Source organism: Leuresthes tenuis, unplaced genomic scaffold, assembly GCF_036924035.1.
Source record: "Leuresthes tenuis unplaced genomic scaffold, fLeuTen1.0.hap1 SCAF_18, whole genome shotgun sequence".
Taxonomy (NCBI): domain Eukaryota; kingdom Metazoa; phylum Chordata; class Actinopteri; order Atheriniformes; family Atherinopsidae; genus Leuresthes; species Leuresthes tenuis.
Genome location: NW_027325372.1, coordinates 5084729 through 5101126, shown reverse-complemented (window position 1 = coordinate 5101126; position 16398 = coordinate 5084729). Strand labels below are relative to the sequence as shown.

Below are 16398 nucleotides of genomic sequence, written 5' to 3'. Positions count from 1 at the left end.
ACCATCATCCTAAAACCCAATAAAGGTACCCCATGGAGTTTACCTATAAACATAAAAAAAGAATCTTTGAAGTGTATTTTTTCCACATAACCACTTTTTTCCACTTTGATTTCCACTGGGGGTGGCTTTTATTGTGTTGCAACTATTGCAGCCACTCAACACAATAGTTGTGATTCCACCAGTTACAGCTCAGTGCATTTTAGTAGTGTCCAGAAATTAGCTGAAATGTAGTTCTCTGGTGCACTAAATTGGGATCCATCAGGTAGGTCCTTTTCCCTTCTACTGTAGCTGACAACCAAGTTTAATTTGTCTTGTTGTATGTAAGGAACAATGAGATGAAGAAGAGGTGGAATCATTTTTTTGTATGTGCACTGAAGGGCCAAGTTAACAAGCTTGTGCAGCAGTTGTTAGGGGACTGCATGCACACTCCTGCTGCTAGTGCTGATCTTTAGTGAAAATTTATAGCCAGATTAGCTCTCCCCCTGCATTCATCTGCACATAAAGCCAACATCTCTGGCTGCCCTACATGCCCACTACTGGCTGTTAGTTACCTTGTGTTCAGTTTAAAGTTGTTTGCAATTTAGTCCACAGCTGGAAAGTGACTGAAAAATTTGTTACCCTCTGTTTATGTCCATGTTTTCTCATCTACACAGACTGTTGGCTTGGTTAAACCAAACTTTTTTCTTTTTTTTGGTTTAGTTAATATACATTGGTCTGAGATCTTTCAATTAGTGCCAACAATGCTTACATCTCAGAAACTAAAACACTGCTCATTTTCTAATGATTTTAAAACCTGATGGCAAACCTGATACCAATTTTTCTGTGGTATCACAAACTCAGAACACATATTCATGTCAGCTTGATTCAAAGTTTTGAAGCGTTTTGTGGTTTGTCTGTGTGTCTACCTGCAGTGGGGTAGTGGCCAGCAGCTCACACAGCTGCAGCAACAAGGTGCCTGGGCTGCTCTCATTCACAGCCAGGTAGATGACGTTGGCCTGACCCGATGGCGTCATCACCGTCTCCCCCACTAGTGCTGCCAGTGACAGATATGACGAGGAGGAGGATAAAGAGGCCATGGCAGCCACTCCTGCCAGTGAAGCTGTATCCGTCACTCCCCTTCCTCCTCCTCCTCCTCCTCCCGGACCATTTCCAAGACCGGGCCCAGGACCCGGCTCGCCAACACCCGCACCTCCTGCCACCGCCGTCTCCGGGAGCAGGGAGGAGCCAGAGTGGACTACGGCTATGTTGACGCCACCCGAGTCCCTCTCTCTCTCCCGGGGCCGCAGCAGCAGGGGGGGCGAGGGGCGTGCGGGCCCCGTGCAGGCCAGGACAGCCAATAGCAGTGAGAGTGTGGGCCTTGGGGCCACCATGGGGTAAAGGGAGGGCCAGTGGAGGTTGTCTGATGGGGTTTGGCAGGTGAGGTCAGGTAGGGTTTTGGGATTCTGGAATAGCGGGGGACGTCTTTTGGGGAAGAGGGGAGATAGTGGTGGGGGATTGGCGCCTCACAGTGCTTCACCCGATGAGGAGAGGAGACCCTGAAGAGCAAACAAAGAGTATGATTAAAACATCTCACAATTCAGCAATTTCTTCATACATCCTTTCTAACCATGAACTAGAATATAATAGTCACTTGTATTTACAGTATAAATTTAAGTGTAATCTCTCCCAGGGTAGCTGATTTATGTGGGTGTTCAGAAGAGATTATTCTCCAGTAAAAATTTAAATAAATTACACAAACAACTCCCACTCACCCTTGTATTTATCACTTCTACACAGACACTGTGCCGTCTGTAAATATTCTGTTTTCTCTTATTATCATTGACATTCATTTCAGCCAAATCCTGCTGACACTTCTAATTATCAGTGCAAATAAAAGCTAATAGATAAAGATTTGACAGAATGAATACATTTTATCAATGAAGGTGTTGTCTACAAAGACAAGATGGATCTGAGACTGAGGAGGAGGATAGCAGCTTTTATATTTACAGTCATAGATGGTTAATATAATTATACTCCAGAATGAATACATTTAACAAAAAACAGCTATAAGTCAGTGCATGTATCTATGACCTATGAGAAGTATAAATGTGACTGAATTTGTCAGGCAAATGAGATCAGTAGCAGTATGCCAATGATGGGATGGATCCAGAGGGAAAAGGCAGGAGCAGGACAACAGAGAATAAACAGTGAGGACGAGCAGAGAATAACAGAAGAAAATCTACAGATGACAATTTAGAGAAGAAACTAAATTAAAGACAGGATTAAGTGTAGACTCAGTAGCAGTGGGTGGACAAAGATAGTGTGTGTTTGTAAGCAGGAGCAAAACAATGGTACAAAATGAGACCTGCATTATGTATGAAGGGGAAAAGGAAGGGCAGGAAAGGGTGTTAGGAAAGGATGTGTGTTATATGCAACAGATTTATTACAAATGAAAAAAAGGACAAGCAGTACATCTAAATCTGAACAACGAGACAGCAACAAAATGCTTTCTACAGGATATAATGCGTTTGTGAACAATTTGATATATTGGCTAAAGTCCAAATGTTCAAACTGATCTCAAATGCCGGGGAAAATACAAAGTCCCCCCACAGCTGCCCCCTGGTTCTGTATTTGACACAAGAATCCTGCTGCAAAGTTCTGATCTCATCTTCATATTAGTTGCTCTTCTACTGATAAAGCAACTACATACATTTAAGGGCAAGGTCCATCCCAATGGCACATCAGTCAAGAGGCAGGGTCACCAGTGCAACACAAAGACAAATGAGACAAACAACCATGCACACCAGGTGTGAATGGTGGAAGGAAGCCGGAGTACCTGGAGAGGAGCCATGAATGTGCGGGGAGAACATGCAAAACACAGAAAGGCCCCAGCTGAAATTTGAACTGGACCTAAAACTTGCTGTGAGGCAACAGTGCTAACCACCACACCACAGTTTGATGGCAGTTTATGGGGTTTATTTTGTTTGTTAATGCTTTTGTCCTCAGTAACCGTGGAGTGAAAATCAGATATCAATACGACTCTACGCTGGATTGTTGCATAAAATTAAATGCTTATGTTGTTTGGCCTTCATTACAGTCAATAATCTCACTTGATCAAACACATAAATGTCTATTGTGCGACTATGTCGTAATTAAATGTTTGACAACAAGATCAGCCTGTGAACTGGAGTATGGAAAACAAGAGCAGATCATTTTCAGTTTGGGATATTCAGCTGAAAGCTGCTAGAAAAGCAACATCATTTGAGCTAAACTTTAGCTCACTATCAGAAATTATTCGTCAAAGTATCAACTTAAGCATTAATTTAAAGATGTTTCTTTAAATGTGGTCCTGCAAACATATTTGTCTTTTACTAGCTGAAGCAGTCCTAATGGATAGATATATCCAAACATCTGAGAAATGTCGAGCACTTACACAAACACCCTCTGACTGTAAGTAGTTCAGGGTTAAGTATCTTGCTTGAAGGAACCTCAAAAGAAATGGTTTAAGTGGAGTGGAAAAAGCCATTTTCGCACTTAAATTAAATGTTACAATAGTTTGATGAAAGTGTGTTCTCTGCTGAAGACGTCTGTGTACATGTAAGAGCTGAAAGCAGACATTTAAGATTTTCCAGTGCTCTTCTACTCCTCTCAGCAGGTAGAAGACTAACACTGTTTTACACTTTTTTACTTTTACTGATGAATGAATAGAATTCAGATCAGATACCTGATCAGAACTCAAAAGAAATCTGTATCTGTAGATAACTACCCATCCATCCATTTTCTATACCCGCTTAATCCATCAGTCAGGTCGCAGGGGGGCTGGAGCCTATCCCAGCGGTCATTGGGCGAGAGGCAGAGTACTCTGTAGATAACTAACCTTTCAAAATTAAATTAGTTTAATGATAAGTGGGGATATCAACATAAGAAATCTGACTTACAGTACATACAGTACTACATGATAGCACTACAAGTGTTTCTCAGTTAGTTACTGTATATTACAACAGGACACGGTCGCTAATTTCTTTGTTAGAGCTACATTAAAGGCAGAATTTCAGTCTGAGACACATCAAGGCATTGGAGCAGATAATTAGATGCAGCTAGACTCGGTGTCTGTTCTTTGGGGGGATCTTTGAAGCAATGAAAAGAAAATTCAGTTAAAGAAACTAGAGTTAATAGTTGTGTTGTAAATCTATCAAGTGCCAAATGAAAAACAATGTGATACTGTGAAAGTAAGTCTCAAACAGTATCTTTCTCTAATGCTTTAGACAGATTTGATGATGATTTAAGATACCAAACTTCTCTGTGTGCTTATCTAACAAACTGTACTTTGATTTCCAATCATGAAAAACATGAAGTGACATAAATGATGTTGAGCTCATGTGCTACTTTGATTGTCATTATGAATTACAAGACATACATGCAACCATTATTAACACAAACAGCAAGGATCCAATCCACAGACTAGACTGTACGTTGTCTCCAATCCAGTCACAAAAAGCCTGTGCTAATTACATCAACTTAACCAATAAGAATACAGACAGGCAGGAGTTTTGTTTCCAGCTGACAGCTATTTTCATTGAAAAAGCACCAAACGTCATGCAGATACAGTTAACTGGCTAACAGTGTAACATGTTGCATGTTGATAAGGACCAAATCTGAGCTAAAAGACAAAGATTTGAGATGAAAAATGGGTCAGCCGGACCAAAACAAGTCAAAACAACTGATATCTCTCATGTGATCTCTCATATAGTTGGATATTCCTTGTCGGCTAGCAGCCAAATATCTGCTGCTGTTCGTAAAACTATCTGTGAACAATTTTGTAGCAGGGCTCCACCGGTTCTAATGTTACCAGTTCATTCACAACGGAGAATTTCTTTAAACAATGAATCCACCTGGTTATACAGCTTTACTAGCTTTATAAGAATTATACAAAGAAAAAAAGCACAAACTAAAATAATAACTAATTTCACATTATGTATTAGAAAAGATGCAGTTGTTAAATGACCGCATTGGGAACAGCCAAATTAGTCTTTTGTGCACATTTAAGCTTATTGCAAGTTTCTTTTTCCCTCCCAAAGTCTAACTCTGAGATTTTGAGAATGAAAACTCCTCCATTTTAGATGTTGATCAAGTCTAACATCACTGATATCATCTATACTTTCAATATTCAAAGATTCAGTTAAATATTATGACATCTTTCATTGATTGACAAAATGTCTGAAAACAGATTTCCTGGGTAAGAGCAGAGTAGCCCCACTTTGCTGCTTCAGTAAATCTTGATTCATGTTCATTATTGCCAGTGATGATAAATACACAACTGCAGGTGATCATGAAAATAAATGAAAGCCTCAGATAGCAGAGACACTTGCTGTTGTCAGAGAAGCAGGAGTTGGGTACAATATCAAAAATGTGAACTGAAAGTTAACTGTGCATGTCTTGTCTTAACTGTTTACCCCTGTGAATATTCCATATTGCACTGATGGATCTGCAGTAAATTAAACAAGCTTTATAAACATTCAAAAAGTCTTACAATTGTGATATATTTTCAAGAACCTTCCAGCAAAAGGAAACAGGAATAAAAAGTTATGTCCATTTAAGGACAAAAATTCTTTAATTCTTCATTTCCTGGAAGCTGACTGAAAATAATCTCACTTACAAAGGAATAGACATCACAAAATTAATCTATAACAGTATGTTTCACAGTATGTTCCTCCATTGTGATCATTGCAAAACATCCCTTCAGTATGCGTAACAGTGCCTGTACTTTCTCCAAGCAGATAAGTGTTCCATGACCTTGTTAATAGTCCAATAAACAAAAGTGAATGTGTTTGCAGGGATCTTAGTAATGTTGCATGTCTAAGAAACTTGTACTGTATGCTGACTGTAATAAAATGCATAATCACTCAAAACCAAGAATTACAGCAGGTAAACAGCAATCCTCAGGTTTGATGCAGAGCAAAGGTGAAATTAGATATATGTCTTGCACATGGGACAACAGAAGTACTAAACAACCATGTGAAGCCATTTTCCACGCATGTTGATGGATTCTTCACTGCAAACCTCAAAGATAATGACTTCAACTTAACATCATGCCAATTTTTAAATAGTTACATTTAAAATTAGGGTCTGTTTTCACAGTTTAGGCAAAGCCTTTTGACTGGTGAAACAAGAAATAGACAAGAAAGATTTTTAATTTCAGCTCAGTGTCACTACTGTTTATAAGCAAAATTCCTTTTTTTACGAGTTGAGTGTAACCTAGCCTGAGTGGCCATCCAGAGACCTGAGTGAATGTGATGCTTCCATTGAATGCAGATTCTTTTATCTGGAGCATTAGAACCTTGTCCTTGTTGCCTCCCAGGTTTTTTCGCCCTAGGCTCCTCCATATACTTGTAATTACAGATGCCTACTCCATCTCTGTCACTACGAACGATCCCCTTCTCAGCTGTGCTAAAACACATTACCACCAGTGTGCTACAGTATAGACAGCGCAGGCAGCCCAGTATAGACATTTTGTCTGGACACCTTGGACTATTTCAGAGATGCACAAGATGTCCTTTGGCATTGCTGTCCTGACTCACTGGTCCTAGCAATGCTATAAAGCAACTGGGGAGTGTTTGTTAAAGAAGTCCTCATCAGGAGGCTGAAGAGGAAAATTCCTGCTTCCAGTTTTCTCTTCACTCGCTGTTTGACTAAATCCAGTTAATAATCCTTGATAGATTAGAAACCGCTTGGTTAGGTTGAGGAAAATGTTGTGGGGTAGGCTAAAATTCATTACATTTACCTAAACTTTTTCAGGTAACATTTTACCCAAAAATCTTCCAATCTATACAATCACTTCCAATGTTAGTCTCTAACTTCAACACATGTGAACTTCTCCGAACAACAACAATGACAATGACAGATGATCAGCACATTGGACAGGATAAGTGTGACAGCTGCCAGTTGGGTGACTTCAGTTCAATCTCACCCTCAGACTTTCATATTTATTCATCCTTTGATTAGCTTTAGGCACCAAAGCCACCTAATTAGGTTAAAGAATAAAAACTATTTAGTTAAAGTGTGGACTAAAACACATTCCTCCATAACATCTACATCACATTACGAGATGTCATTTTGTGTGGTGCCTGGGTAACGCAGCGATATTAACTTGATCAAACTGTCACAAGAAGTTGCATTTTTGTAACAAACCAAAAAAAGATCCAAGGTGTATTTCTTTGTACAAGTTTTTATATTTTTACAGCATGCTGTAAACTGACGTTAACGGCATCCCTTTGAATTGATAAATGACATGATTGAGTCCTGACAAAATGTCAGTAGCCTATGTGGCGCTCTTAGGATGAAAATGGAGCTTTAATGAAATGGGAATTCCTCCTGTTCTGCTTCAATGACTTGCAACAGAGAAAATAAAAAATCATGGTTTTATTCTCATGTGACTTGACAGACATTTTGTCTGCTATTAAAACTTCTCAAAGTTCATTCTTACATGTCTGCACAATACCCAAACCAAACCAAAGAGGATAATGGTTGGTTTTCTTTCCCGTTCTCAACCTCATGAAGAGCGGCAAGCGCAAAAATTGATGCCACAATAGCTGGCAAGCTGGAAAGAGTGTGTGAGCAGGTCCATCTCTATTGGCATCTGAACAACATATAAAACCAGGAGGGCTCAATCATTGTCTCTTGTCCACCTGCTAAACCAATTTTATATATATATATATATATATATATCATATATATATATATATATATATATATATATATATATATCAGCAGATTTCATGATTAAAAGGAGCAATGATTGAAAAGAGTGGTGGATGTATTGTGTTTTTTCCTCTTTTAACCCTGTCACACTGCCAGTGTAAGCTGTTAAATACACTGTTAGCTTACTTTTCGCTTTACATCATTTTATTCCAATTTGAAGAATGTATTCTTGTCCACATCCTATACAAGATAGTTCTCAGTTGAGAATGAATGAATATCCTCACCCATTTTCTCCACAAACACTTTAATTCCTGTCATATGCATTTAGTTGTTAATTTAATTCTATGCATTACTGTTCGTAACATTAATCCAGTTTATCGAATAAATTTGTTCTGCAGTAAAAAGGAGGTCTTAACATGACCGTGCATTTTGCACTTCTGTCATTTTAGATTTTCTCAAAGAAAAATAAAAAATTAAATAAAACACCAAACAGAACAGTGATATATTTTTAAACTGATGAGGAGTGAGGAGTCACATGAATTAAAGAGTCATTTATTTGATGTCAATTACAGTTCTGTATATCATTAAATGTGTCACCTAAATGTGTGTTTTTACACTTTAATGACACAAAGTTGTTGCATTCATGATGTTATGACTGAGCTCCACAGGTTTCATGCATATTAATACATTTAATTTGGAATGCATGAGAATTTCTCTAAAGTTAAGTGTTGATAGTAACCCAACTGTGCAGTATTTCCTTCGCTCCTCTTTTTTAAGGTTGCTGCATTTATCTAATTATTGGTTTTATTAGAACTAATCTCTATTTTTAGTATATCGATAGTAATACTAGTTTTGACTTTATGGGCTGCAGTGATGAAGTTTGCTGAGGGCTTTTACCAGCTCTGGTGTCTGGCATCAGCCCCTAAATGAAAATGTAATGATGAGTGCACAGAAAGCCTGCACGATGTGAATCATCCCTGTTAGTCTTAATACCAGCCATTAGTCATGTCGTTGGCCTTGGCTGTACTATCTGTGCAGGCTAAAGCTGTTGACACCCAACAGCCTCGGAAACATAGAGATTGTGATGCAGCCTGAAGCCTGCAGGCTGCCAAACAGAGGAGCCAGACAGCTGGCAAGGTACTGGCATGATGGCTGGCATGATCACTGCTTTCAGTGGTTGGATGTTCATTTAGTGGAATCGCTGCAACCAAAAGTCTGGATAGAATATTGATACTCGTTTCAATTGCTTGTTGTTATGAAGCTTGATTCTGCAGCATGACTCAAGATACAAGCTCATTTGTCAGTTTATCAACTCTGCTTCAGGTTTTTGTGCAGTGTAAAGATGTCATGTGTATTAAAGAAAACCCGCCTCCTCTCTAAATGATAACTTTTCATAGCTGATTTTTATCAGCATGATTAAGGCTGCTTCAGATCTTATATCATTGCTGTATTTTCCTTCTCTTTGCAGCTGTGGTGACCCACTTTCCCATCAACATCATTAAAATCTCAGCATGTTTCATGTTTTCTTATCTTTCAGAAGTCTGTATTATCTTCCATGTATTGACTAAAGTTAACATGTGTGACACAGAGAGTTTACATAGTGAGAAGAGCAGTAGTTCTCTTAGCAAATAGTTAGTTTAACAGAAATGCTGTTTCACACAGCCAAAATACTCATTATAAAATGACAACAACTACTCTATGGGTTTCCATAAGAGCTTGAATAAGGGCAACTGGACTTCTTTTGGATCTTGAAGACGTTTCACCTCTCATCTGAAGGCTTCTTCAGAACTAAACTCTAAATCTAAACTTTTACTGAAAAGGAAGTTTACCTTCTGATTTTCTTTAACTTAAATTTCTGATTTAAATATCATCAAAGTGAAGCTTTGATAAAAAAAAAAAGTGCTTAATGGTTTCACTTTAAAATGCAGTTTCAAAAAACATAATCATATTTTAACTTTTGATTTTATCATCATTTACATTTCTATCATTTTTATTACAGTTTATTCTATCTCATCTTTCATATATATATATAATTTTATTCAATCTTGTCTTTATTGTTCTGATTTTATCTGTTGTTCTTATTTCTTTCTTTTTTTGTTTAAATTTTGAATCATGCTTTTTATTTCCTCTGTTTTAATGTCTCTGTAAAGCACTTTGACTCACCTTGCTGTAGAATTGTGCTATACAAATCAACTTGCCTTGCCATAAATGTGTTGAGGAATCTGTGAAACTACATGAAAATAATATAGGCGTTGCGGTCTGTGTTTATGCTGTTAGACAATTTATGTGAAATTAGCATGGAAGATGTGAAACGAACAGCTGTGATGGCAGCGAATGTGTCGGAACCTGCATGTAAATTGAACTGTTTTGTGAAAAAACAAAACGAATTCAACACAAACACCCTCCAGAGCAATGAGAACAAGAATGAGAACGGCTGCTTGTTAGCTTGATGCTGGAGCATTGTGAGTTGAGCGTTGCAGTGCTGGTGAGATTTATTTTTATTTATTCATTTTTCTTCTGTTCTTGTGTGCTGATGCCTGATTGATCATCAATCAGTATTCTGCTGCCTGAGAAGCAGGGAGATCCATCCATCCTGAAGCCATTTGAAACTGTGAGAGCGAATATTTTTCAGATACTGTCAAACCACAGATGTTTAAATGTTTTAAATCTAGTGTATAAACAACACAATTGCTGTGCTCAAACAAAAATGTGCATGTGTGTGAGAGTCCTACTCCCAGTGCATCATGTATTGCTGTATTGGAAGGACTGTAATGCACAATGTTTAACACAAATCCTAACACGACAGCTTTTCTGTTATCTATTCTCTTTTAAAAACACATACCTTCACTTTTGAAACAAGGCCTTTAATTTGTCCAACCAACAATCCATTAATGGGCATCACGACTTTTAAGAAGAACCAAAACACTCCTGTTTTATCCTCCTTGCACTTATTCCCAGAATGTTTTAGACTTCATTTTAAGATCTCACAACAGCCTCTTTGTGGCCTCCAACCCTTTTATTTATTTGACCTTTGAGGACAATACGAGCCTTACGAAGACAGAGATCCTTTTGCCGGGAACTTGTATTTGTTCCGGAGACACAGCTGAAGATCAGAGGTGACGAGTTGCCTGAGAAGATCAGGTCAGCAGAATCAGTGACCTGTTTTAAGCAGAGCCTTTTCTGGGTCTGATCTAAATTTCCACTGGTTGATTGGAATACTGCCCTACAATTTCATATTTCAATTTATTCTTTATATTACAACCCCAATACCAAAATAGTTGGGATGCTGTGTAAAATAAATATATGTAGATATATATCAACCGATTAGCCATAACATTAAAACCACTGACAGCTAAAGTGAGCAGTGCTTTTCATCTTGATCCAGTGCAATATTCCACCCGGAAACCCTGCATCCTGGGACTCACATGGATTTCACTTCAACACCTACCTTATATACTATATTATTAATTGACACCTACCTTATAATTATTTTGTTAAGTATATTATTTTAGTATTACAACCAAACAACAATTAAGTGTAAAACAGAGAAAAAAAATCTGGGACTCAGGAAGGATGCCAGATGAAAATCCTACGACTAATTTCACGATGACACTCTCAGTGATAACTTATCATTAAGGCATCACAGCACTGATGCCAAAGGACACCTTGAGAGTGTCTTTTGGCAAAACAGCACTATCTGATGCCATAGGAATGGGAGCAGATTCTGTATGACTGTGTGCGTGCAGGCAGTGTGAACCACCGTCGGCAGTCTCTTGGCAACAGGTTTCATAAAGACGAAGGAAAACACAAATGAAATACATTATACAGCAAAAGAAGAATACAAATGGCTTTGGAGGACAACAAGGAGGATGCTGAAATGCAGTGGCAGATTTTTCTTTTGACATGATTAGATGTGGAGGAGAGTGGTTGCGAGCCAACTGTGCACTACGATCAATCAACATCAATTTAGGGCCGCTTACCCACAAAGAAGAGACGGGCATACATCCTCAGGAGCTTTGAACCTCCTGCTCTGAGGGCAAAGAAAGCATGACAGCTCCCTTGTGTATAAAGTACATCTTCTTATGGCATCCGGTAGTTGTGTATTGCCGTATATTTTTCTCTCTTAGTGTGTTTCTTATAGATCTTGCTGCTCCTTTCATGCTGGCTTTACAGCCCATCCTCTTCCTCCCACTGAGTGCTGCAACAATGCAAACTAGTTAAACTAAGTTCTGCCTATATTTCTTCCTAATATGAGTCATGATGAGTTATAAAGAATAGCTGTTGCTGCTGAGAAAGTGGACTTATCTTTCTGTCTGGTACAATGTTTCCTCAGTAAAACAACTGCCAAAAGGATCATTTTTCTGCAGCACTTTAAGTAAATTTCTTATTTTTACAGCATTCATGCTTTTACATCAGTAACTGTTAGGGTTTGTGGTTTTTCTATTTTATTTTGGGACTTTAAGACTGGTTTAAGACTGTTTTTTTTGTTAGTTAAGCTCCATGGTTTTGCTCAGTCCTTGTCAGATCCCCACCGTTGCTACTCAGTTTGGCCTTTGGTTTTTTTACAGTCCTTTATTTTTAAAGTTTATTTTTTGGTTGGGCTACATGATGGTGCCTCAAAGCAAGAAGATTCCTGATTTAAGTCCAAAACCTTTTTGTGTGGAGTTCACATGTTCTATCCGAGCATGCATGGATCCTCTGTAAGTACTCTGGCTTCCTCCCACCGTCCAAAAACATGCATGGTAGGTTCATTGGGGACTCTAAATTGTCCCTAAATTTGGTAGACGCGTGCATAGTCTATCTTGTTTGTCTCTGTGTGGCTCAGTAATGGACTGGCGACCAGTCCAGGATGTACTGTGGAGTAAGTTTACCGGGCCCCAAAAGTTATAGAATAAAAAGGCATGCTGTCGAAAAATTGAGGCATGCTGTCGAAAATGAAGGCGTGCTGTCGAAAATTAAGGCATGCTGTCGACAATTAAGGCATGCTGACAAAGGATAATATATGGAAAAGTACCAACGTTTAGCTCTGTGTAAGGACGAGTCAGGCGTTAGGGTCATGGAAAGTACCTAAGGTCAGTGTCGAGTCACGCATCAATGCAAACATTGTAAAACAGGAAAAAATGGATGTAGATGGGAAGTCAGGAGTAGGGGGAAGGACTATTGCATGAATAAAGGTTTTAAAAAAAAAAAAAAGACATGACTAAGGGCCCTGCCACGGGTAAGCTAATTGATTAAAACATAACGGTGGAAGATTGGGGAAAACACGCCATATGAAAGGAGGGGCCCCGGGGAGGAGCGTCCACAGGCCCAACTTGTATAAAAGACGGGACTTTCAGAAGAGTTTTCAGACTTAGCCCGGGCTACTTCTCATGTATGGTCGAATTGTAACTCTGCAATAAAACCATCATTGGACCGCGAACCAGCTCAATCTGTCTCATCTTTAACTACTGAGTATAGCACATTAGGTAATTTGGACTCCACAAAAGTCACAACAGTACCCAACGTCTCAGGCAATGGCAGCTGGGTTAGGCTTCAGCCCATGAACTGGATTAAGCGGGCATAGAAAAATCATTGAATGGATAGTTCCTGGTTCTTTTTTATTATCAATAGAGTCACCAGTTCAATTTCTGTCTGCCTCCGGTCTGGTGTTCTGCGTCTGAGTCCTCCATCTTCCACTGCTGGCTACTTCAACAGCAGCACTTTTACATCATGACTTTATTTGCAGAAAAGGATTTACACAGTGTCATTTTATTACTTTTACCAATGTAAAGTCTCTGAACTGTTCTTCCTCTAAGTTCACTTTGGGATTCTAAATCATGACACCGAACCCAAACAGACAACATTCCAGAGAACAGCCGCTAGGGACAGGTTCAACTTTAAGTTAAGTTACTTTCTCTTCATTGCTAAGAAAACCTAATTATTGGGATGGCATAATTTGTCTTTTATTGCAAAAGTGCAGTTTTCTTCTTCAACTCTAAGACCAGCATTCATTATATCACAATGTGGAGTGAAGGTCTTTGAAGTCATCACAATAAGAAAGTATGGCTCTTCAAATAAAATATTTTTATCATCGTTACCATGATCATGATCATGATCATACAGTGTATGCCATTTCATTAGAGAATACAAATATTTCAAGACTGTGGTATTTTGACCACCGTTCTGATGTTTTGCCATGAGGCAGATTGGACAAAGGTCGTACGGGGATCAATACAAGATTATAAAGAATAAGAAAAGCTGACAGAGCGATTCAATAATCGCTTGCTTGCTTTGTACTTTTGTGTTATATTAAATGAATGGCTGTGTATGAAGGCAAAAATATAGAGCTGTTATAAAAAAGCAATCAAAGTCTGTAATGAGGATTTTGATTGATGCTGAAAGAGCAGGTTATGTTAGAGATAACTGGAGACGAGTTTGTGATTGGCTCACCCCAGGCATAGCACCATTGAGTTCTTGGATCCCATCCATCTTTGAACTCGGCCTTCAGTTGGATCTCAGATGCTCACCTATAAGTCTGCTGAAGATAAATGTATAGACCAGTTTTTCTAAATCACTCTAAAACATTAGTCGTTTTATTCTCAACACCACTATTGAAGTTTAGGTCTGAGTCCAAGATGATGCACAGGTTTCTGGCTTGTTTGTGCTTTTTAACATCACAGAGTGAACTTAGCCAACGATTTTTAACCTTTCTTCTTTGGGTCCAAAGACAATTGTCTCTATTTTGTCCTTGTTTACTTTAGAAAAATTCTGGGGTATCCAGTTGTCCATTAGTTCAAGGCATCAATAGAGATCTTATAAAGCATTTATTCTGCAGGTGACTTAGTTACGTAAATTTGTGTGTCGTCTGCATAATTTTGATTTGTTGTTTTTCATTATCTGTGCAAGTGTCGGAGCATGTAAGTGTAAGAAAAGAGCACTGTGGAACCCCTCATTATCTTTGTGTAATTCCCCATATATACAAAGTAGTTTCTATCCTCTGAATGGGACTCGAAACAATTAAAAAAGAACCACCCAGTTTTCTTGTCTGTGAAGGAGTATATTGTGGTCAACTGTGTCACATTCAGCACTGAGACCCTGTAAAACTAAAACAGAAACATTGCCAATGTCTGTGTTGGAATGGATGTTACTCATGACCAAATGAAGAGTAATCTAGGCTGTCGTGTGGATGGAAGGATGATTGGAGAATGTGAAGTCGTTGTTGAGTGATAAAAATTGGTTCAGCCGGTTTACCTAGAACTGAGAGGTTTAGATAACTGCTGTTTTAAAAGGCTGTTTACTCCTGATAAAAGAGATATGCAAAAGGTCTGAAACTAAGCTAATTAAAACATTCTTTGTGGAGAAGTTTCAGATACAAGATGATATTACCAAATTGCATTGTTTGATGGGACACAGTTCTATCATGACAAAATGAGGTTTCTGTGAAAAATAGCTTTAATGGAAGTCATGATGGGTTTTCTGATTTTTACAGTTTGGAGAAATTCAGAGAATACTTGCATGGTAGGATTTGACAGTCTGTTAATAGTAGCAAATAGGGCAAAGTGATGACATCAGTGCAGAGGGACTATCTTGCATTTCTCAGTTCTATGTCACAAATGTGAAGTCTTCATAATGAAATTGAACATTTGTTTTTGCCACATACCTGTGGCTGAATGAAATTATCTTTATTCAACTCTGATTTATGTAGTATTTAGCCAAGAAGATCTTTTTTTTGCCAGAGACTACCTTCACCCTGATAGGTGCGCTGGCATCAATCATTTTTATACCTTTTAATAGAAAAGTTCTACAAGTTCATTTTACGAGATCATCAGTGAAGGGGGTGTTGGAGAGAAAGCTTGAATGCACATTTCACTTGACTTTTCAGTGATATACCATCTCAAAATGATCTCTGTAGGAATATTTGTGTGTGCAGCCTCAAAGAATATGCAGCAGTGATCAAACATCCCTCATCACAACGTTGGAAGTGTTTATACCGTTGGAGATAATTAGATCCAGGGTGTGGCCTTTGTTTTGTGTTGGCTCTGATAATAGCTGACAAAGTCAAAAATTATCTGGAGCATAACATCATTTGTTTTGCGGTTTGAATGTTGAAATCACCAACAATAAGTATACAGTCATAATCGATGCAGGTTACTGTTAAAAGGTCAGTAAATTTGTTAAAGAATGTGCCACCATTAAATGCTGTAACTTTAAGAAAACAAAGCAAAACAAATAATGATTTACAGAGAAAAAAAATCCCAAGTATGAGAACTAAATAGTTTTTTCCTATTTTTTTATTTATTTTTTCATATATACACCCAGGTATCTCCACACTGTGATGCCCTTCCTAATTATTTCCTTCTATTCTCTTTTGCTTCATCTTCCAACCCTTTTCCCCTCTGCTCCTGCTTCCTCTCCTCGGCCAACTTTCTCCAATCCCCACTTCTTCTCCCGCTCCTCCTCTTCCCCCTCCCTTTTTCCTCCTCTCCATCCCCCGTGGGCCATTGGGATTCATTACTGGCTGAGCTGATTCATGGCTCAGTCTCACATCATTGGAGAGCATGGAGGCATGCCTATAAATCTGCAGTTACACACCACTACAACACACACAGGCAAACACGTGATTTCATATCACATGCACTGCATGCATTCATACCAGCACATAAGAATATAAGAATTCATGAACAGTGCATGAAACAGAGCATGAAAATATGGACACACTCTATTACCACGCTCATTCATACT

The 16398-nt window shown here is 38.5% G+C and overlaps 1 protein-coding gene across 1 annotated transcript in view; it reads right to left on the bottom strand.

The window, feature by feature from the left end:
* LOC140275617 (glutamate receptor ionotropic, NMDA 2D-like) overlaps positions 1–16158 on the bottom strand; it is a 107024-nt gene extending 90866 nt beyond the window's left edge. Inside the window, exons 1-2 of the mRNA XM_072371133.1 lie at positions 16042–16158; positions 906–1442 (exon numbers count right to left, since the gene is read on the bottom strand). Of these exons, the coding sequence (XP_072227234.1) occupies positions 906–1442; positions 16042–16158 (654 nt within the window). The remainder of the gene's footprint in view (positions 1–905; positions 1443–16041) is intronic.
* Between the last annotated feature and the right edge of the window lie 240 nt (positions 16159–16398).